General features: G+C 44.7%; 1 protein-coding gene across 3 annotated transcripts in view; it reads right to left on the bottom strand.

Moving 5' to 3' along the window:
- The window catches only part of RHBDF1 (rhomboid 5 homolog 1), a 103,674-nt gene that overhangs the window by 31,296 nt on the left and 48,129 nt on the right, over nt 1–24,249 (bottom strand). For 2 of the 3 annotated variants that reach the window (XM_054042724.1, XM_054042722.1), the window contains exons 3-8: nt 18,418–18,548; nt 12,393–12,494; nt 8,378–8,591; nt 2,509–2,715; nt 1,750–1,872; nt 1,412–1,572 (exon numbers count right to left, since the gene is read on the bottom strand). In XM_054042724.1, the coding sequence (XP_053898699.1) occupies nt 1,412–1,572; nt 1,750–1,872; nt 2,509–2,715; nt 8,378–8,591; nt 12,393–12,494; nt 18,418–18,548 (938 nt within the window). The remainder of the gene's footprint in view (nt 1–1,411; nt 1,573–1,749; nt 1,873–2,508; nt 2,716–8,377; nt 8,592–12,392; nt 12,495–18,417; nt 18,549–24,249) is intronic. The other variant, XM_054042723.1, reaches the window with a different exon arrangement.

The following is a 24,249-nucleotide window of genomic DNA, read 5'->3' as shown; positions in this document are numbered from 1 at the left end:
TCGAAAAGATACAGAGAAGAGCAACAAAAATGATTATGGGTATGGAACAGCTTCCATATGAGGAGAGATTAAAAAGACTGCAACTGTTCAGTTAGAAAAGAGATGACAAAGAGGGGATATGATAGAGGTCTATAAAATCATGAATGGTGTGGAGAAAATGAATAAGAAAGTGTTATTTTCCCCTTTACATAAGACAAGAAGCAGGGGTCACCCAATGAAATTAATAGGCAGCAAGTTTAAAACAAACAGAAGGAAATATTTCTTTACACAACGCACAGTCAACACGTAGAACTCATTGCCAGGAGATGTTGAAAAGTGTAACTGTGTTCAAAAAGGAATTAGATAAGTTCCTGGAGGACAGGTCCTTCAATGGCTACTAGCCAAGACAGTCAGGGACCCATGCTCTGGGTGTCCCTAAACCTCTGATTGCCAGAAGCTGGGACTGGATGACAGGGATAGATCACTCAATAAATTGAAGCATCTGGCACCAGCCACTGTTGGAAGACAGGATATTAGCTACATGGACAATTGGTCTGACCCAGTATGGCCATTCTTATGTTTAAGAGGAAACTGAAGACACAAGGTTCCACCCATGCATCATGGTCTCCAAGCATCAGGTCTTCCACTTGCTTGGTTTCAAATTAGTGTAATATCACTCCACGGCATTTGAGCAGGACACTTCATAGTGAATATGGCTAGGGGTACCCATTCTATCTACCAGTCTTCATTTCAATACCTTAGAGGACTGACATTCACACACTACATTTTTGCCATATTCTGTGCTCTCGGCACTCATATAACCCATTTAAACTGGTCTTTGTTTCCCCTTAAGAATGATATGGCATCATAAACAAGATGTGCAGGGGCACAACTTCATCATGCTGTTGTGCTGACTGGAGGTAAGTTAGCAGAGTTAGCTCCTCATATGCACCAATTGTCAACTGCTCTCTGAAGTCGGAGGCTGTTTCTTAGGTAAACAAGATTTTAGGTATGGGATAAACAGAGGGGATGTCACACAGATTGCACAGCAGCCCTGGGGATTCTCCTCCCAAACAGATAGGAATACTGGGGCAATGGCCTAAGCAGCCTCTCAGCCTTTCCATTCAAGGCCTTCAACAAGAGGGATGGTATTTAGCACTAGGCAAGAATCTGTGTGCTCTGCTGTTCTGGACCTGCACTGAGCTCAACTTAGTCAGCTGAGTTGAGGTATCAATCATTACACAAGTCAGGCCTCTATATCAGATCCATTCCGAGGAGTACTAGCAGCATCAGAGACACTAGCTCCTCTGGGCTTGTCTTCACCATGAGTAATGGTGGCTAAGGCCTTTCAAACCTGTAGTGTGAAATGTCCTTCCCTTCCCACATTTGGGACCATGGATTAGATTCTGCCAACTGTCAGAAAGATACTCACAACATCAGGTGGCTTCTTTCAAGTTCACTTTTGTCTAAGGCACCTCCTGTTAGATCGGCCTGATCCTGGGGCTTCACCTCAGAGTCCTTGATCGCAGCTTCAGATGGAGATTCAAACACTTCATCGGGGTATGTAGAGAGCTCCTCATGGAGGACTCCTTCCTGGGCAAAGAAACATAAGTCCTGTCAAAGACATTCCGGTGACTTATTAGAGCAAAGTAACTCAAAAGGAAGCTCTTGCAGGAACGGCACCTCTCCCTTGAGCCCACGCATACTGCTGGGTGATAGCGTTCTTACAGCCTTTGGCTACCAGGACAAAGCCAGCACTGCTCCCCTTACCCGAGCAAAAAACGAGGTGTCCAACTCATCCGGGAAATCCACTGTGTCCTCCTCCAAGAAACTAGCTGGGGTGAAGCTGCGCCGCTGAGCCCTCCTCAGGGTACTGTCCTTCACAGACCGGCCCTGGAAGAGAAGGGAATAGCATTCAGTCACAGAGAAATTTGACCCCACAAACACTTAAGAGTTCTGAAGACCCTGCTTCTTCAGGGGCTTAGCTGTGTCAGGGAGTCACCAAACTAAGTGCAGCAGATCCACCAGGCACCTGACACCCTTCTAGTGAGACTTGTGAATTCCACATACCAGTATTTCCAAGATGGCAGCACCATCCCTTTCAACTGAGCTAAATGGTGCCTTCTGCAGTATACGAATGCTCTAATGTGCTTCTTACAACGGACCATCACCCATTCAGAGCCTAGCTTTTCCAAACTTCTCATCCAATCAGAGCCTAGAGCTTACCTACTGCTAACCAAATTCCGTAAAGAACATTTGAGCCTGGTTGTTGCCAGCCCTGAAGCACTCAGACTGACAAACTCTTGGCAGGTCTTTATAAAACTTACAGGTAATCTGGTCTACTCCACTTCCTTCTAGACATGGGCAGGAGACACAGTGCAAAGTGTACTTCTAGTCAGAACAGTGACTTCCCAAAATGACATTGTGGAGTCCCATTTTATAACTCCTCCCACCTCAGGAATCCCAGAGGGTGCCTGCACCAGAGACCTCCACCCCTCCCCACAGGAATCCCCCTCACTCAAAAAATACCTTCACCAGGGCTGCTGCTGCTCGGAAGCTCATTTTAGCCACTGATTCCCGTTTCCGCCGTCGTGGTAAGCGATTGAACCCAGACCGAGAGCTGGTGAAGGAGCACAGTGATGTGGCACCTGGAGTGATTGGTGTGTGAGGGATGCTGTATCCATCATTATCATCAGCCATACGGAATGCTCGGCCTCGTGCTAAAGGGTCTACAATCTGCAGTCGAAGACAGGATCTCAGTTACTGTGAGAAACTGGGGAGATCTCAGCATACACTCTCAGGATAGAAGCGAAGGTCTGTGCCTCATTCTTGGGGCCCTTTTCTCCCCTCAACAAACACAAAGAAACATAGGAACTGCCAGAATGGATCAGACCAGGGCTTCATCAAGCCCAGTATCCTGTCTCTGACAGCTGACAGCACAAGATGCTTCAGAGGAAGGTGTGGGATAATTTGTACTCCATGAAGGTCACACCGTGAGCCCTGAACATGAGGTTTTACAGTCCTTCCAAAATGTTTATCATCATTAACTATAACAAATATGGATAACAAGACTATCCAGGAGTGTCCAATCCTCTTTGACTCTTCTTAAATTCTTGGCCTCACCAACATCATGTGGGAGTGAAATTCCACAGTCTAATTATCTGTTGTGTGAATGAGAGTTTTTTCTAGGTCCTTGATCATTCTTTGGCTTCCTTTCATAGATTCCAAGGCCAGATGGAACCACTGTGATCATGTAGTATGACCTTCTATTTAACACAGGTCAGAGAACTTCCCCAAAATAATTCCTAAAGTAAATTCCTTCTCTGAGACTCCTCTAACTGTTCAATATCCTTTTTGAGATGGAGTGACCAGTGCTGCATACACTGTCGAGATGGGCTGATTTACACAATGCATAACAATGTTTACCTTAGCATTTTCCATCCTGTATCTTAACATCTTGTTTGCTTTCTGGACCACAGCTGAGCAGAGGTCTTTATTGAGCTGTCCTCTGTGATGCCCTGGTCCTTTTTGTGATTTAATACAGCTAACTTAGAACCCTGCAAGATGTGTAAATAGTTCACATTTTCCCCTCCAATGTGCACTACTTAGCAGCACATATCAGCATTGAACGTAATCTACATTCACCCACCTTAGTTAGGTCTCTGAAATTCCTCCATTCCTAAGCAGCAGAACACAAAAACTCCCTTCTGGTCATCACTACTGTTGTTTAGAGCTGGTCAAAATTTTTAAGCTGAAAATTGTTTTCTCCAAAAATTGTTGTTTTGTTGAACATAATTTTTTTTGTAGAAAAATGTCATCTTCAATTATATTGTTCAATATTTCAATGGAAATTTTTGAAATAAACTGAAATTTTTCATTTTGTTTAGTTTCAAATTGCATTTTTCATTTCATTTTAGTTTGGGGGAGGGTGTTTCCTCTCGCTTCCTTTTGGTTTTGTTTTTTTTAAAATACCCCTTCCCCCTTTTTCCCCACCAGAACATGACTTCAGTGGGACTAGCTGAGAAAGTAAAGTAAAGCACATGTGTGTTTGCAAGATTGGGGCCCCATTTTTGAAAATGTACCTACCTCACTTTGGGGCTAAGGTAACCCAACTGGAAGCCCAAGGGGGCAGCAGGAAGGAGTTCTGCAGAGCAGCGCTTGGCTGCTGGTTACAGGATCCCTGGGCTGGAATCTGATATAGTGGGAGGGGCCAGGATCCCTACCAGCCACCAGGGAAGGTGGCATGAAGCCCCTGAGAAAGGGACGTGGATGACAGAGAGCCCTGAGAAAAGGGAGTGAGGACACAAGGCCCAGTGTCAGAGCTGAAGATCTGATATATGGTCTTGGACTTAGACTTTTCTGGTACCTCGCCAGAGGTGGATTCAATTGTGACCTGGCCAGAGGGCCGAGTTTCAGGAAAAGAGACCACTGCAGAGACAAAGCAATGGGCACCTGGGTGTGCCAGATGGAGGGCGTGACACTACACCGTGCTTAGCAACAAGGAGGAACTCCAGAAACGAGTGATCTCCTTCACATCCACAGACATTTTTCACAGAAAATTTCATAGATTTTTTCATTTATTGCTGACTATTTCCAAAATAAGGAATTGAGTCAATAATTTAATTTTTTTTTTTAATCCTACCGAGTGACTAAGCTGACCAAATTTTTTCCCCAATATTGCTTGTTTAGAAAATGGAAAACAATAAACATACTGATTAGAATTTTGGATAATAAATTTGAAAAATCAATTCTGAAATCTTCTGCGAAATTTGTCAATTTCTCAACCAGCTCTACTTGTAACTAGGGCTTTCAAGTGATTAAAAAAATTAATCGCGATTAATCGCACTGTTAAAGATTAACAGAATACCATTTATTTAAATATTTTTGGATGTTTTCTACATTTTCAAATATATTGATTTCAGTTACAACACAGAACACAAAGTGTACAGCGCTCACTTTATATTTATTTTCGATTACAAGTATTTGCAATTTATAAAAACAAAAGAAATAGTATTTTCCAATTCACCTAATACAACTACTGTAGTGAAATCTCTTTATCATGAAAGTTGAATTTACAAATGTAGAATTATGTACAAAAAACTGCATTCAAAAATAAAACAATGGATAACTTTAGGGCCTACAAGTCCACTCAGTCCTACTTCTTGTTCAGCCAATCACTCAAACAAGTTTGTTTACATTTGCAGGAGATAATGCTGCCCACTTCTTGTTTACAACATCACCTGAAAGTGAGAACAAGCGTTCACATGGCACTGTTGTAGCTGGGGTCGCAAGATATTTACATGCCAGATGTGCTAAAGATTCATATGTCCCTTCATGTTTCAACCACCATTCCAGAGGACATGCATTCATGCTCCTGACAGGTTCTGCTCGATAACAATCCAAAGCAGTGTGGACCAACACATGTTCATTTCCATCATGTGAGTCAGATGTCACCAGCAGAAGGTTGATTTTCTTTTTTGGTGGTTTGGGTTCTGTAGTTTCCACATCAATGTGTTGCTCTTTTAAGACTTCTGAAAGCATGCTCCATACCTAGTCCCTCTCAGATTTTGGAAGGCACTTCAGATTCTTAAACTTTGGGTCGACTGCTGTAGCTATCTTTAGAAATCTCACATTGGTACCTTCTTTGCATTTTGTCAAATCTGTAGTGAAAGTGTTCTTAAAACGAACATGTGCTGGGTCATCATCCGAGACTTTTATAACATGAAATATATAGCAGAATGCAGGTAAAACAGAGCTGAAGACATACAGTTTTCCCCCAAGGAGTTCAGTCACAAATTTAATGAACACATTTTTTTAACGAGCATCATCAGCATGGAAGCATGTCCTCTGGAATGATGACCAAAGCATGAAGGGGCATATGAATGTTTAGCATATCTGTCATGTGAATGCCTTGCAATGCCAGCTACAAAAGTGCCATGCAAATGCCTGTTCTCACTTTCAGGTAACGTTGTAAATAAGAATCGGGTAGCATTATGTCCCATAAATGTGAACAAACTTGTTTGTCTGAGCGATTGGGTGAACAAGAAGTAGGACTGAGTAGAGTTGTAGGCTCTAAGTTTTACATTGTTTTGTTTTTGAGTGCAGTCATGTAACAAAAAAAATCTACATTTGTAAGTTGCACTTTCACGACAAAGATTGCACTACAGTATTTGTATGAAGTGAATTAAAAATACTATTTCTTTTGTTTATCATTTTTACAATGCAAATATTTGTAATAAAAAATAATATAAAGTGAGCACTGTACACTTTGTATTCTGTGTTGTAACTGAAATCAATATATTTGAAAATGTAGAAAAACATCCAAAATATTTAATAAATTTCAATTGGTATTATATTGCTTAACAGTGTGATAAAAACTGTGATTAATTGCAATAAAAATTTTTAATTGCCATTAATGTTTTTGAGCTAATTGCGTGAGTTAACTGTGATTAATCGACAGCCCTACTTGTAACCTTCCTGGGCAGCACACACTTGTGAAGTTACAGGATCCAGAAACATCACATTACTCCTCCACAATGCCAGAAATTAGGATTTAACTCTGTCCAACACAGTCAGAAAAAACTAATGCTGACTATGGCAGCAATTTCTATGCACTCTCCTAACCAAAAGGCTGATGAAATACAATCCTTGGCAGATTTACAAATTCTGCCAGTATAGCATATAACCCTCATTACCCCAACAGTTGTGGCCTGAAAAAGTTATAGGCTCTGATGGTTGGGCTCATAACCAAGAGTTCAACATCCAACAGCACAACATAGCATGTCTCTTTCTATTGTTACATATGGACGTTATAAACTGCAGCAGCTACATCCGACAGACATTACAACTTCCATGTGGCTCCAATGGGTAGGGTGGGAGAGATTATAACTTTTGTGAGGCCTGAGATGTGGGTCCTCAATAACTTTACAAGTCTTTTATAAATTGGCACACAAAAGAGATTATTTTTGAGAACGAACACAAGGTTTTAGACAAAAGTTACAACTGCTGTCAGAGGACTGGATGAAGTTCCAATATTAATGATCTTGACCATGAATAAATATTTTATATTTAAGAATGCTTTGTTAAGGTGGTTCTGTGCCTGAGTTCTCAGCAAGGTCTAGAGCACAGGACCTGTTTGAAGCCACATGTAAACTATGAGTTAATTCAAGGGCTTTTCCAAACTGAAAAAGAAGCCATTTTTCTAAGTCCCATAACTCTAAAATGATTTGTTTGATTAAATCCAAACTTTAAAAAACTTTTAAAAAATCATGAGAAATTTCAAGTTTTGAGAAAGAGGAGAGAGAGCACTCAGTGGGCAGAATCAAGGTTAGACAATAGTCCATCCTTTACTATGGAGACACTACCAAGCTCTTACCCTCCTTTCTCCAAGACGGGATTAGAGACTGCAGATGGAGATAGTTTCATATCCCATTTCACCATCTGGACAAGAGCAGCACTCTTAACTGATTTCATAATATCCAATCAATTACAAGGAAAATGCAGGAACTGGGAACCCTTCAGGTTAGAGCTCAAGTGCTAATGAAGTTACCTCATTTAGGTTTGTGTACAGGCAGAATCTATACTTTGGGAATACGGAGTAGGCAAGGAAGCTGGAAGCTTTACAGCTTCCCCTGGCAATTTCTGAGGGCTTGTGAGCAGAGCGTACCAGCCTGCTGTAAGAGAGCTGACACATAGGTAGCTCCTGTGAAGTCATGAGATAATATTTCTGAGGATACTGAAAACTAGGGTATTGTCTTCAGCCAGCAAAACGTGAAGAATAAAAAAGTAAGTGCATTGCATGGCAATGGGGCTATTAGTATGAAACTGCAGTTAGGGAGGATAGGGTCTAATCTGGGTATCGGAAGTAAACTGACAGTTCTCCTCTCAAAACTGCTGGATACCCCATGTTAGAAGAGACTCTGACAACCAGATTTGACTAGGAAACTGGAATCTTGCTAGGGAGAATGCTGAAAAACACCTTCCACGATTACTGTAATTCCTGACTAGTGCTCATATACCATTCTCACTCAGTAATGATGCCAAAGGGACAAAGACATGGCTCTCAGAGTCCTGGGGAAACAGATTGCAGAGAATAAACCATAGAGGCCCAAGTGGAAGTGACAATACTGATTATGGGAAGAGTATACTAAAACGTGTATATGAGATTTAGGAAACCATCCTTTCACAGGAAACTCTTCCTTTCCTGTAAGATCTTCGTTTCCATGTTTGATCTCTATAGTGTCTTGTGTACACTGATCTGAAATGTTCAGGAAACACTGAACCCTAAAGCAGGCTTAGCATCCAGCAGTCGGAGAGGGGAGAAAAGAGCCTTTCTGGTATATTCTGAAAGCTAACAAGCTCCATGGAATGGCCCTGGCTACTCCTCCACTGGACTCACCTTCTGCATGCCAAGTTGACAAGGCCCGACGTAGAGAGGAGGAGGAGTTTCTGTGCTGGTGAGTGAGATGTTATCCTGGCTAGGCAGGTCCATTTCCCGGATGACCTGAGGTTTCAGCTTCCCATATCGCTGGCTGCAATGGCGAAGGCTTTTTCTCTGCCATTTCTGAGTGGCATCGCTATCCTTGCTTATGCCAAACCAATCTGCTGTGCCCCTGAAAGACACCAACACAGAAGCACAGGGAAGGTTTGGGTTCGCTTAAATCATGCAAATTAGAGATAGAAATCACACCTAGTCATTCCCATGCAGGATTCTGCCCTACAGTATATCTCACGGGCTCTTCACAGCTTGGTTTTAAATATGCAGTAAGACCAGGGCACAAAATTTTCATCAAAACATTATTACAACAAAAAATGCCTTTTCTACCAAAACAAACATTTCACACACAAAATTATTTTGGTCACATTTTTTTTTTAAAGTTTTTCCAGTGGTGAAAAGAAAAGAAGGGGCAGCAGGAACCAGGGGACCCTTTGTTTTGTCATTTAGTTTGATTGGAAAAATATTTTAATGAAACAATTATTTTGTTTCTTTCAACATTTTCACAGAAAATACTTACCCATGTTGGACCAGGCCTAGTCCCAAGTGGTGGGGCCATGGCCCTTTCACAGCCTCAGCCATCTCAGAGTCAAGAAGAGTTTCCTCATATTCAGTCTGAATTCATCTTTTCTTCTCCTGACTCCCCATTATTGCCCTTGTACTCTAAACAATCCCTCTCCCTCCTTGTGGTTTCCACACTGGTACTTAGCTGAAGTTAGCATCAGCACCAGAGCGCCGCTATGCTCCCTGGGATCTCAAGTTTCCAACATATAACCTATGTCTGGGTTATAGGGGTACATGGCACTGAGCTGCCTGCTGCGGGAAGTTGAGAAAAGCTAGGAGCAGAAGGCAGTGGAGTGCAGCAATGCAGCCAAGCAGGCCATCAGGATATTACTAGGGCTCTGCTGGGAGCAGAACAGTTTGTATTGCGCTGCTGCTGCTTCATCACTGAAAGGCATCTACATTCAAAGACAAAATCCCAGAGGAAGCCAGAACATGTGAGGGATGAAATTAGGAGCATTACAAGCCACCCCAAATGCAGGAGGACAGTCATGCATTGTAGCATGCAGTGTAATTGTAGCCATGTCAGTCCCAGGACATTAGAGAGACAAGGTGGGTGAGGTACTTACTTACCTCACCACCTTGTCTCTCTAGTAATGCACTGTAAACAGTCCTAGAAATGTAAGATTTGCCACTGATCCACCATGCCTTTCCTCCAGCAGTGGCAAATACCAAAGGCGGCAAGCCACAAGAACCCATAACGCACCTAGACAAGTGTTCAATGCTATGAAGAAAAATTTCATCCTAACCCCACCCAAGTGCACACATGGAAGCATGAGATCATCTGATCCTTTGCATCAACTCCTTACTGGGAGCGAGGACATCCACTGATGCTGACACACTGAGGGAGGGGTTTTAGCATGTGCTCATGGTGGAGGCCAGGGGGTATGTTCTGGCACTGAGAGGAAAGCAGACTCAGTTACTGATAGTTCATCGGGTTTATGCCTGGGCATCAAAGGGGAATATACCACTTTAGTATTAGCAGGAAGTAGGTTATGCCCTAGAATTAGAATTAGGCAGGGGCAAGATTCTGTTAATGGGGTTTGTGCCTGGGCAGTGAGAGAATAAACGCTGTTTTTTGATTTATAACAAAAAGGTCCTTATCCAAACGGTCTGGATTATGTAAATACATATCCAATTCAAAGGCCTCAGACAGCCTCTCCTGTTAAACTCCAATTGTAATTCCATTCATCTCAGACTGGTCTCCTCTGTATATCCCTTCCCAGATACCCAAAACAGATGAGCCCTGCAGTTTGTCCCGAAGGTCAAAAGACTTTGACTATTTTGATCCAAGGAGGAGAGGGGCCCTCATAGAGAATGCCCTCACCCTGGCAGCAGCCTCCTCTCTGTCATTCCCAAGAGGGCTTTAGCTTAAGCAGCTTTGCAGATGGCAGCTCTGGCGGTGCAGCCCAGGAAAAGAGGTGGCTCCCATGCCATCTGGAGCTTTATAGGTTAAAACCAGCATTTTAGATTTTGCTTGGAAGTTAACCAGCAGCTAGTGTAGATTACAGAGCTCTGGTGTCATGTGCTCCGAGTGAGACACTCGATTCACCCAGCATGCAGCTGCCTTCTGCACCAGGTCCAAATGTAGCCCCCATTGCAACAGTCTAACCTTGCCCAGATGAAGTAAGCAAGGTCTGCATCCAAGAGAAGAGAGCCTGTCCTTCTGGACACATGCAGGTTGAACAAAGCCATCCTGGCCCAATGTCACTTGTTCATCCAACTAGACTCCAAATGGTGAACTCTAGTCAAGCACCAACATCTCCTCCTTGGCGAAGACATGGACAGTTTCCTCTAACAACAAACCCAGCGCTCCCCACTAGTCTTCACCAGCCTGTGGATCTCATCTGATTGGAGTGACCCACATTTCTCCTAACACCTCCAGCACCTCAGTAAGGTGATACAGGCCAAAAGTCAAGAGGAGAGAGGTGGCTTTGCACTCTGCTCAGGAGTCTATCCCCTCAGGATACTGTTCTGCTCCTACAGACACCGATAGATCAGCTCAGATCTGAACAATGTTCTCCATTTGCCCACAGTGGGAAGGACTAGAATCAGCACCCAAGCTGACAAAGCCTGAATTAACTGAGCTGTCCACAGCCCAGAATAAACCCACTGACTAAGATTGTACAGGTGCTACAGTGGAGGAAAGAAACTCCCCTTACCTCCTGCGTGGCCACGGTGTAAGGCTTCAAAACAATCTTTATGGCTCAGTTGACCAGATTTGTCTCAAGGCATCCGTAACCAGCACTCTACCCATCTTCCCAGTCACTTCATTTGTCACAGGACATATGTGAACCAGGGTAATCTCTGAGGGTGAAGCCTGCACCTAGGGGCCACTCCACTGAAGGAAGAGGGCAAAGCACTGTCCTAACTAACCATGGATGGAACAATGTACTGATGGAAACGGATCATGCCTCAGAGCCCTCTGAACACCTTCCACTTCCATTAGCCACCAGCAAGGCAGGCCCCTTGCCCTGACAGCAGAGGACAAAAGAAGACAATTGCTCTGATTGAAGTCAAAGCTGTGATGTTGGGATGGAAGGGGCAGCTATCCTGTTCTATTTGTAGCACTCATTATGGAATGCCAGGGTTATATTTATGTGCACCCTGGCCCTAAAGATGTGTCCTGTGCCTTTGCAGCTTTGGAGCTCTGCTGAAGAGGTTAAAGTGAACACAGTGGGGAAGTAAGGTGTGGCCACAGGAGGCGGTTGTTGTACGCCAGTGAGACTGAGCAGGCATGGGGCTTGGGCAAACTGCGTTTGTTTGGTTTCTTAGATAGTAACTTTAATAAAACCCCAGTTTTAAAATCCTTCCTGGTCTGGAAATGTAACATATCTCCCTTGCTACCGGAGCACCTTCCAGAGGCATATCAAGCAACGGTGACTAGCATCTGTGTCCTGTGGGTCATTCTCTTTCTCTCTTCCCCTCCCCAGGGGACTGTTTATCATTCTAAGGCATTGTGTACACACTACTCTGTTCCCGCTTGCACAGCAGGGTGAAGAAGTGCACCCTGCACTTGGAGCTCCGTGGGGCTCAGTCATGCCTCTGGGAATTGGTTCTAGCTGTGAAGGAGGCCAGGAGGCTAAGGGCTTGTTAGGGAGGGAAGGAGGCTAATGGCTCATTAGTCAATTCCATGCTAGGTATTTTCAGCTTCTGAAACATTTAGTGGGTATGATCATTCTTTCTGTTAGGTGCGCACATGACACCCACCACAGCAGGCCCTTTTGTTTGGATCCTGCCCAGGCCCAGGGATCTATGCAGTAGGCAGCATGGCGCAGAGCTAGCATCCATGCACGGTTCAAAGCAGCCCTACCACACGCATGCATTGGCTGGGCTTCACACTCAATACCACGGGTACCTGAAGAGCGATCGGGGAACTGACTGCCTTTTTCTCAGGGGCCTCCTGCCCGCCCGGTGCCCATGAATAGGCAAGGTCTGAATCCTCTCAAACCGTACCCGTCTGCTGCAAAGAAAAGAGAGCTGAAGGGAGAGAGCTTGCAGGGCCGTCTGGGAGCGGCAGCAAGTGGGAGGTGCCTTTTCCCACTGCCATCGGGGGTGGGGTAAAGGGAGGGTATTGCATTGTCATTTATTCCTGTTCATAACATCTTCACCACAGTGACAGCTGAGACCAGGTGCACCCAAGGCCATATTCTGATGGACAGCACAACAGTGCGGAGAGAAGCTGGGGATTGCAGAAAAGAGCCGCTGTGCTTGTAACTTGCAGCAGAGCCTGGGACAAGAAACACCATGTTTCCACAGGTGTTAGGACACAGACTACCTTTCATGCACTTACACTCTTGACCTGATTTCCCCAAGATTCCTGCTGACACCGGAGAGGCCTGTGTCCCCCAGACTTCTGGAAGTGAAGCCACTTTCTATTTAAGTGCCTAAATATTAGGGCTGTCAAGCGATTTAAAAAATTAATCATGATTAATCGTGCAATTAATCGCACTGTTAAACAATAACAGAATACCATTTATTTAAATATTTTTGGATCTTTTCTACATTTTCAAATATATTGATTTCAATTACACCACAGAATACAAAGTGTACAGTGCTCACTTTATATTTATTTTTGATTACAAATATTTGCTCTGTATAAAAACAAAAGAAATAGTATTTTTCAATTCACCTAATACAACTACTGTAATGAAATCTCTTTATCATGAAAGTTGAAATTACAAATGTAGAATTATGTAAAAAAAAAAACTGCATTCAAAAGTAAAACAATGTAAAATTTTAGAGCCTGCAAGTCCACTCAGTCCTACTTCTTGTTCAGCCAATTGTTCAAACAAATTTGTTTACATTTGCAGGCGATAATGCTGCCCGCTTCTTGTTTACAATGTCACCTGAAAGTAAAAACAAGCGTTCTCATGGCACTGTTGTAGCTGGCGTCACAAGATATTTATATGCCAGATGCACTAAAGATTCATGTGTCCCTCCATGCTTCAACTACCATTCTAGAGGACGTGTGTTCACGCTGATGACGAGTTCTGCTCGATAACAATCCAAAGCAGTGCACACTGACGCATGTTCATATTCATTATCTGAGTCAGATGCCACCAGCAGAAGGCTGATTTTCTTTTTTTTGTGGTTTGGGTTCTGTAATTTCTGCATTGGAGTATTGGTCTTTTAAGACTTCTGAAAGCATGTCCCACACCTCATCCCTCTCAGATTTTGGAAGGCACTTCAGATTCTTAAACCTTAGATCGGCTGCTGTCTTTAGAAATCTCACATTGGTACCTTCTTTGCGTTTTGTCAAATCTGTAGTGAAAGTGTTCTTAAAATGTGCTGGGTCATCATCCGAGACTTTTATAACATGAAATATATAGCAGAATGCAGGTAAAACAGAGCTGAAGACATACAGTTCTCCCCCAAGGAGTTCAGTCACAAATTTAATGAACACATTTTTTTAACGAGTGTCATCAGCATGGAAGCATGTCCTCTGGAATGGTGACCAAAGCATGAAGGGGCATACGAACGTTTAGCATATCTGGCATGTAAATACCTGGCAATGCCAGCAACAAAAGTCCCAAGCAAATGCCTGTTCTCACTTTCTGGTGACATTGTAAATAGGAAGTGGGCAGCATTATCTCCCACAAAAGTAAACAAACTTGTTTGTCTGAGCGATTGCTGAACAAGAAGTAAGACTGAGTGGACTTGTAGGCTCTGAAGTTTTACATTGTTTTGTTTTTGAGTGCAGTTATGTAACAAAAAATTCTACATTTGTAAGTTGCACTTTCAGGACAAAGATTGCACTACAGTACTTGTATGAAGTGAATTGAAAAATATTTCTTTTGTTAATCATTTTTACAGTGCAAATATTTGTAATCAAAAATTACATACACTTTGATTTCAATTACAACACAGAATATAATATAGATGAAAATGTAGAAAAACATCCAAAATATGTAACAAATTTCAATTGATTTTCTATTAACTGTGTGCTTAAAACTGCGATTAATCGGGATTAATTTTTTTTTTCAATTAATCGCGTGAGTTAACTGTGATTAATCGGCAGCCTTACTAAATATGGATTGAGCTGCCCACCTTTAGGCACCAACACTTGGAAATGTTGGCTTTTACCTCTCCATGTGTCAGTTGCTTTCTCTATAAAATGAGGCTGCTGCTGACCAGCCCCTGTGAAAGCAAGGGCAGAGGCCAGGAAGCTGAATTAAACACTCCCAGCTTCCTCCTGGAAGTCTTGCTGTCAACTTAAACTCAACAAGGCCAAAACTGGGCTCCTTATCTTCCTTCCCTACCCCTTCATCTCAGCCATTGTCTACCCCTCCCTCCGGGGACCTTTGGCTCCTACCCATTCATCTCCCTACACTGGAATCTAGGCTATGGGAAAGAATCCTGCTGATTCTTCTTCTTCAGCATCACTAAGCTCTGCTCTTTTCTTTCTGCCCATACCACTAAAACCCTCATCCAGGCCCCCATCATCTCCTGCCTTGATATCTGCAGCCTCCCTGATACACACAATGCTGCTCAGTCCACACAACACAGCTGCTGAGATCATCTTTCTGGCCAGCTCATCACACGCCATCCCCTTGCATCTCTCGACTAGCTCTCCACCGTCTTTGTATCAAATGTACATTTCTAGTGTTGCCCTTCCTATTCATCTATCCTAGTCTTTTATTACGCCATTTCCCACCCTTGTCACTCACCCTCAGTGCCCCGTTTGCATCTCCTACAACTCCCTCCTGCCCACGGAATTCCCTTCCAAGCTAGTCCACCAGGCCTTTCCCCACTCCTTAGGAATCTGGTGGACCACCTACAAGGCATGAGTCAAAGACACTTGCCAAAAGGCACATAAATAAAGAAAAGCAGTGCCCTTAGCAGACCCTCTCTGCTGTGTACAAGCCGGTGTGGAACAGCTACATTGTCTTACTGCAACATGTTAGATATCACCTTTTCAGAGCAGGAGAACATTTTCGAAAGTTCCTGTATGCGACATGAAGGCGAATGGGACTTCTGAGCCATTTACGCACCCAGGAATTGTGACTCCCCAGGTGCACTAGGAGGGGCCTTGTGCACTTCTCAGGGCTGTAAAATAACAGTGCACAAAACAAACAATGGAAACGTTCACTACAGCAGAGACACAACGCCAGATCCAGGCTACCAAGCAGAGCCCACAGCTACCCCCAGCCTGAGAGAGTAAATGGACTTTCCAACATGCCCAGAAAGGCAGGACTCAAGTTCTGTCAGATCAACAGCCAAAGACCCAGCACCAAGCATGCCCTGCCCAGACCCAGGCCCAGAGAGTCAGATCTAGGGACTGTTGGCATGAGCAGATCATCTGACCTCAGCGCCTCAATGAAGCATGAGCAGTTTCCCCACTATCCAGGGACCATTCTGCACCTGCTGTAGCCAATTCACAGCCCCAGGAGCCCTCACCCCTCCGAACAGCAGAAGGGGGAAGATTCATCCCCACGTGTGCTAATGCAGGGATAGAGGGGAGGCAGCCTGTGCCTCTCCCATTTAGGGGCTGCCCTAACTTGTGCCAGTTGCAATGGTCCCTATGGGTCATTACAAAGGTGTAGAATTGCTGGGGCTCAGGGCTGAGCCAGCCGAACCTCCTCCTATCCTCAACTGCCCCCTCACTTCTCTGGCCTATCCCCCGGAATGCACCCAGTGCTCAGAGCTCCTGCAAAGGTAGTGGTTCAGCTGTTGGGCCTGGCACACGGGCCTCTTCTCCATGGTGTATTCCCTATTTATTGAGCAGGGTGCTCATGCCTGCCCCATTGCCAGTCTAGCTGTCACAAAGGTCATAGAGCAGCAATTAATCTGGCCCAATGCCAGGTGTTCAGGACTATGTGCTGTTCAGGAGGGCTGAGGAAGTGATTGTTGACAGGAAAGGGGTAGGTAGGAGATTAGGGAATGAACAGGCTGTGAACCCCAGAGACATCCCCCATACTGATCAATGGACTTTCTGCCCTGTTAGACTTGACACCGCTGCCCTCTGGATGGCAGCACAGAGGGCATCAACCCTTCAAGCCCCAGTGGCCTCCCAGTCCTCCATGGGGCAGGCACCAAGGGCAGATGCAGAGAGAGGAGCTCATCATCAAGGGAGTTGTAGGCTCCTCTCCCATAAATGGGGAACGACCTCCTTAGAGCCAGCGGAACCGCATTAGCGGAGTATGTGAGATGGGAATCAAACCCATCACACCCAAGAGCCAGACGTACAAGCGTGTTCCCCAGGTCACATTTTCGGAACATGAGGACGGAGGGGACTATTTAAAATGATAATTAGAAAAAGAGTATAACTGAGTGGGGAACATGCAGCTATGCATGTTGTTCATCCATGGGGCAAGTCTCACACTGCGTCTGTTCAGTGCCCAGCGCACTGGAACTCCAATTTTGTCTGGAGTGCTGGTAGCTTCTAATAATATGATAAATATTAACCAGGCCAAAAGTCATAGGGCAGTGTTCAGTAAGGAGATAGCCACACCTGGGAGAAACTGGATCAATATGTCTAATACAGACAGAAAAGTCACTTCTGCCTGTTAATGTGACCTGGGGCTTCAGGATCAGTTGGGGATGCAGATGCATGTTACCCCAATATACAGACATCACTAACAAGGCAGGGGTTGCTCTCAGTCCTGGAGGCAGACACCATCCCACCATGTTCTCCAGAACCCCAAAAGTCCCAAGTGCATAAAGCTGGCAGCCAAGAAAGCAGATGCCATGGGAACAGCTGCAGAGCAGCTCTCTCTCCCCGGCTCTACGTCTGCACAGCAGGATTCCCTCCTTCTCCAACAATTGCCTATTTTCAAAGGTTCTTTCCCCAAACACATCCAGGCACATGTACCTTCCTAAGAACCATCACGGCCAGGCTGCTGAACAGATGTCAGACACACAAGGCAGGTGAGGTAATATCTTCTATTGGACCAACTTCTGCTGGTGGGAGAGACAAGCTTTCGAGCAGACATCAGGCAGACATCAACTGGTTCTGCCATTTGGAAAGGGGTGGTCAGACTACTTGCAGAAGGCAAGAAGTGCATTGTTTGACATGCCATAAACACAAGCAGCCTGAGGAAATTTGCTCAAACTTTCCAGAGCTCTCCCCTCTGGGCAGAGCCCAAGCCGAGAACACATCAGCTCAGAAGGGAGTGTGTGAAACTAAGGGCCTAAAATGAAGAATGGCTTGCAGCCTTCCCTAGAGGGGCACTCCCAGCACTGCACAGAATTCTGTCCAAATTGTTCATTTAGTACAATTCTGTCCAAACTAACTTTTGCCCATGGCCCCTCCAGCTGCAGCTGGATCTCAGACAGGGAGGCCCTTCATTTCCATTGGTTCTGGCAAAACAGCAGCTTGAGGTCATACTGGTCCAAGTGCAAATGGCCCTGAATAAGGGCGGTGCAGAGCTGCTGGCCCCAGGAGACCTCTGGGAAGGACTGGGCCTGGGGCACAGGGAGACAACAGAAGCTCTTTGGCTAGCACATACTGCTTCTCTGTATGCAGCCCAAGAACCACGACCCTGCCCCCTTTGCAGTGATTTGAAGTATCTTCCCAAACACAGAGCACAATAATCTCCTGAAGGGCTTTGACCAAATCAGAGAGAACAGGCAGTTCTAACACTCAGGAAATATTCTGCGCTATGGTACAGTAAAAATCATGATAAGGCGCTTCTAATGCAAGGAGGAGAGTGTAATGCAACAACATGGGCATGATCTGATCTCCCAGCAGCAGTTTTAAATAAAACTCTCCTTAGTAGAGGAAACTGCTCCTTGGACTCCACCATCCAGAATCCTGAGCAGGAAATTGCTGCATCTCTTCAGAGAGTGCAAACAAGCCAGGAGGCTTGTCACCTGCAAATCCCAAGGCCTTCACCTTTCCCTCTTAAAACAGTCTGTGTGCACAATATGCCACGTCTTACCTTCTGATGGTTTGGGTGATGGAGGTCTGTCGTTGTAGCATGGGCCGCCGCACCTCGTTTGGCGGGGAGGGGATGCGGGTGTTCTCAGCAGGCATGCTGACACTTCTCAGGAAGGCCTGGCGTTTAAATGGCTGCAAAACAAGTGGGGAGCATTTCAGTGCCCCAGCATTCATGCTGCACGTTCATTCCCTAGCAAAACCCAACAGGGACATGAAACACAAAGAAGCCAACAGTATGGCAGCTTCCCTAGCCAAGAGCTGTTTGTACACTGTAGTGTAGGGCACTGTAGGGCACTTATAGCTCATGGGCTTTGCTACAGTTCTGAGTAGGTGAGAGAGATGTGTCACCTATGGTCAGGGCCTCTCTCCCTACACACCCCCAGGCTCATAGTGCTGCATTCTTAGAACTGGGCACTAGTCACATGAGCGAGGAGACGGACTTCGCCATCGTATCCAAAACACAAGACCTGGTAGTAATATAGGACTTTAAGTACCCAGACATCTGTTGGAAAAGTAATACAGCAAAACACAAAATCTCCAGTAAGTTCCTGGAGTGCACTGGGGACAACTTTTTGTTTCTGAAAGCGGAGGAAGTAACCAGGGGCATAGGAATTTTAGATTTCAATCTGACCAGCAGGGAGGAATTGGTAGCGAACCTGAAGGTAGAAGGTAATATAGGTGAAAGTGACCATGAAATGACTGATTTCATAACTCTAAGGAAAGGAAGGAGTGAGAGCAGCAGAACAAGGACAATGGACTTAAAAAAAAACAGCCTTTACAAACTGGAAGAAGTGGTAGGTAAGGTCCCATGGGAAAAAAATCTAAGGGAAAAAGGAGTTCAGGAGAGTTGGCAGTTTCTCAAGGAGACAATATTAAAGGCACAACAGCAAATTATTCCAATGTGAAGGAAGACAGGAATAATAGTAAGAGGCCAATATGGCTCCATCAGGAGCATTTTAATTACCTGAAAATCAAAAAGAAACCCTATAAAAAGTATCAGGGGGTAGCCATGTTAGTCTGTATCCACAAAAATAACAAGGAGTCCGGCGGCACCTTAAAGACTAATAGATTTATTTGGACGAAAGCTTATGCCCAAATAAATCTGTTAGTTGTTAAGGTGTCACTGGACTCCTTGTTGTTCCTATAAAAAGTGGAAACATGGATGAATTGCTAAGAACAGCACAAGCAGGTAGGGACAAAATTAGAAAGACTAAGGCACAAAATGAGTTATGACTTGCAAGGGACATAAAAGACAATACGAAGAGGTTCTTTAAATATATTAGGAGCAAGAGAAAGACGAAGGAAAGGGTAGGTCCTCTACTTAGTGGGGAAGGAGAGCTAATAATGGCTGGCATGAAGAAGGCTGAGGTGTTTAATGCCCATTTTGTTTCAGTCTTCACTAAAAAAGTTAATGATGACTGTAACGCTCCCTCATGGCCATGGGTATGTCTGCAGTGCCCCACCCATTTCCCTTTTTCAGGGCTCCTTGGACAAACCACACAGTCTTTCTCCTCCAATTATAGCCCTTCTTGGGGTCTGTTTTCTTTATTTACAAAGCTCCAAAAAAAGCAAACACAAAAAAGGAATTTTCCCACTCACAGAGCCCCCCACAAATCTGTCCCAAGGCCTGGCTCTTACCTCAGAGCCTGGGGGGCAGAAATGGTTTCTTCACAGAGCCTATCATCAGTTTGCATCTACCCTACCCAAGCTGACTCCCTTGCAGCTTCTCAAGTGTCAGTCTCTCCCCCCAGAACTGCTTCAGCTCTCTCATAAGGAACCAGCTGCTTGGGGTTCCTTCCCTGCAACAGGTGTCTCTGACTGGCTCATTTAGCAAGCCTGCTCCAGGATTCAAGTCTTCTGCAGGCAGCTCCCTCGCTCCCTTTGCTCTCTCGCAGTGATCAGATACTCAACCCAATTAATATTAAAACAACAAGGGGGAAGGAACAAAAGCCAAAATAGGGAAAGAACAGGTTAAAGAATATTTAGACAAATTAGATGTATTCAAGTTAGCAGGACCTGATGTACTTCATCCTAGAGTACTCATGGAACTAGCTGAAGCTGTCTCAGATCTATTGGCAATTATCTTTGGCAGACTCATGGGAGGACAGGTCAGGTCCCAGGCAATTGGAGAAAATGATACCTCGTAACTGTCTTACAAAGGGGAACAAAGAGGACTCAAGAAATTATAGACCAGCCTAAATTCAATCCCTAGAAAGACAGAGGAACAAATTATTAAACAATCAGTTTGTAAGTACCTAGAGCAGGGGTGGGCAAACTACGGCCCGCGGGCCGGATCCGGCCCCTCAGGGCTTTGGATCCGGCCCGCGGGATTGCCCCCTGTGGCGCCGCAGGCCCGGTGCCGCTCTCAGAAGCAGGCGGGGGGGGGGGGTGAGAGGGCTCCTTGTGCATTGCCCTTGACCCCCAGGCACCGCCCCCCGCAGCTCCCATTGGCCGGGAACGGGGAACCGTGGCCAATAGGAGCTTCGGGGGAGGTACCTAGAGGCACGGCAAGGGCAATGCATGCAAAGCCCTCCGCTCCCCCTCCCCCCGAGGCCGCAGCACTTCCTGGAGTGGCGCGGGGCCGGGGCCAGGGACACAGCAGGCAGGCAGGGAGCCTGCCCTAGACCCAGTGAGTGCTGCTGCCACCCCGGAGTTGCTTTAGGTAAGAGGCGCCGGGCTGGAGGTCGAACCCCCTCCTGCACCCCGCCCCCCAACTCCCTGCCCTAAGCCCCCTGCCTATACCCTGCACCCCTCCTACACACCAACTCCCTGCCCTGAGTCCCCTCGTACATCCCGCACCCCTCCTGCACCCCAACCCCCTGCCCTGAGCCCCCTTGGACACCCTGCACCCCAACCCCCTGCCCTGAGCTCCCTGCTGCACCCTGCACCCCTGTGCACCCCCAACCCCCTGCCCTGAGCCTCCTGCCGCACTCCGCAACCCAACCCCTGCCGAGCCCCCTCATATACTCCGCACCCCTCCTCTGCTCCAATCCCTTGCCCTGATCCCCTTCCTGCACAACAACAATCCCTCCCACACCCCGCACTCCCTGCCCCGGCCCTGCATACAATTTCCCCACCCAGATGTGGCCCTCGGCCCAAAAAGTTTGCCCACCCCTGACCTAGAGGATAACAGGGTTATGAAAGGAATAGTCAGTATGGATTTGTCATGAACAAATCATACCAAACCTTCTTTGAAAGGGTTAATAGCCTAGTAGATAGAGGAGAAGCATTATATATGATCTTTCTCGATTTTAGTAAGGCTTTTGACACTGTAAGGACATAAGAATGGTCACACTGGGTCAGACCAATGGTTCATCTCGCCCAGTATCTTGTCTTCCGACAGCAGCCAATTCCAGATGCTTCAGAGGGAATGAACAGAATGGGGCAATTATCAAGTGGATCCATCCTGTTGTTCAAATCCAGCTTCTGGCAGTCAGATAATTAGGGACATCGAGAGCACAAGGTTGCATCCCTGACCATCTTGGCTAATAGCAATAGTTGGACTATCCTCCATGAACTTCTCTAATTCCTTTTAAACCCAGTTATACTTTTGGCCTTCATAACATCCCCGGGCATTGAGTTCCACAGGTTGGCTCTCCGTTGTGTGAAGTACTTCCTTTGTTTGTCTTAAACCTTCTTCCTCTTCAATTTCATTGGGTGACCCCTAGTTCCCATGTTATGTGGGGTAAATAACACTTTCTTACTGACTTGCTCCACATCATTCAGGATTTTATAGATCTCTATTATACCACCCCATTGTCATCTCTTTTCTAAGATGAACCGTCCCAATCTTTTTAATCTCTACTCATATGGAAGCTGTTTCATACCCCTAATCATTTTTGTTACCCTCTTCGTACCTTTTCCAATTCTGATATTTCTTTTTTGAGATGGGGCAACCAGAACTACGGTCAGTGTAAAGGTGTGGGTTACCATGGATGTCTATAGTGGCATTATTATATTTTCTGTCTTATTATCTATCCCTTTCGTAATAGTTGCTAACATCGTTAGCTTTTTTGATTGCTGTTGCATATTGAGCAGATGTTTTCAAAGAACTATCCGTGATATCTCCAAGGTCACTTACTTGAGTGATAACAGCTAATTTAGTACGTATAGTTGGATTATGTTTTCCAATTAACATTACTTTGCATTAATCATTATTGAATTTCATCTGCCATTTTGTTGCCCAGACACCCAATTTTTTGAGATCCATTTGCAACTCTTCACAGTCAGTTTTGGACTTAACTATCTTGAGTAATTTTGTATCATCTGCGAACTTTGCCATCTCATTGTTTACCCTCTTTCCCAGATCATTTATGAATATGTCCTTGGGGGAAACCACCTCTCTCCATTGTGAAAACTGACCATTTATTTGTTTCCTATCTTTTAGCCCGTTACTGATCCAGGAGATGATCTTCCCTCTTATCCCATGACAGCTTACTTTGCTTAAAAGCCCTTGGTGTGGGACTTTGTCAAAGGCTTTCTGAAATTCCAAGTACACTATATCAACTGGTTCATCCTTGTCCACATGTTTGTTGACCCCCTTCAAAGAATTTTAATAGATTGATGAGGCATGATTTTCCTTTACAAAAGCCATGTTGACTCTTCCTCAACTATCGTGTTCCTCTATGTGTCTGATATCTGTTATTTTCTATAGTTTCACCAATTTGCCTGGTACTGAAGTTAGACTTACCAGCCTGTAATTGCCAGAATCACCTCTAGACCCTTTTTTAAAAATCAGCTTTGCATTAGATATCCTCTAGGCATCTAGTATAAAGGCTTATTTAAGCAATAGGTTACATACTACAGCTAGTAGTTCTGCAATTTCATACCTGAGTTTCCTTCAGAACTCTTGGGTGAATACTATCTGGTCCTAGCGACTTATTACTGTTTAATTTACTAATTTATTCCAAACCCTTCTCTATTGACACCTCAATCTGGGACAGTTTCTCAGATTTGTCACATAAGGAATCTCCCTCACAGCCTCTCCAGTGAAGACAGATGCAAAGAATTAATGTAGCTTCTCTGCAATGGCCTTATCTTCCTTGACTGCTCCTTTAGCACCTCAATCGTCCAGTGGCCCCCTGACTGTTTAGCAGGCTTCCTGCTTCTGATGTACTTTAAAAAAAAATTGCTGTTAGTTTTTGTGTCTTTTGCTAGTTGCTCTTCAAATTCTTTTTCAGCCTGCCTAATTATATTTTTACATTTGACTTGCCAGAGTTTATGCTCCTTTCTAATTTCCTCATTAGGATTTGACTTCCAATTTTTAAAGGATGCCTTTTTACCTCTAACCACCTCTTTAACTCTGTTGTTTAGCCATGGAGGGCATTTTTTGGTCCTCTTACTGTTTTGTTGTTGTTGTTTTTATTTGGTGTATATATTTAGTTTGAGACTCTATTATGGTATTTTTAAATATTTTCCATGCAACTTGCAAGCATTTCACTCGTGACTGTTCCTTTTATTTTTTTCTAAAACTAGCCTCTTAATTTTTGTGTAGTTGCCCTTTTTGAAGTTAAATGCGACCGTGGAGGGTTTCAATGGTATTCCCCCCCTACAAGCACATTAAATTTAGTTACATTATATTCACTATTACTGAGCAGTTCAGCTATTTTCAACTCTTGGACCAGATCCTGTGCACTTTAGGACTCTGTGACTTAGGACTAAATCAAAAATTGCCTCTCCCCTTGTGCATTCCTGGACTAGCTGCTTCAAGAAGCAATCATTAAAGGTGTCTAGAAATTTTATCTCTGCATGAGGTGACATGTACCCAGTCAATATGGGAATAGTTGAAATCCCTCATTATTATTGCGTTTTCTGTTTTTATAGCCTCTCTGAT

The sequence above is a fragment of the Malaclemys terrapin genome, chromosome 10 (assembly GCF_027887155.1).
Source record: "Malaclemys terrapin pileata isolate rMalTer1 chromosome 10, rMalTer1.hap1, whole genome shotgun sequence".
Lineage (NCBI taxonomy): Eukaryota > Metazoa > Chordata > Testudines > Emydidae > Malaclemys > Malaclemys terrapin.
The sequence above is the reverse complement of the archived record's forward strand: the minus strand, read 5'-3'. Positions and strand labels throughout refer to the sequence as shown.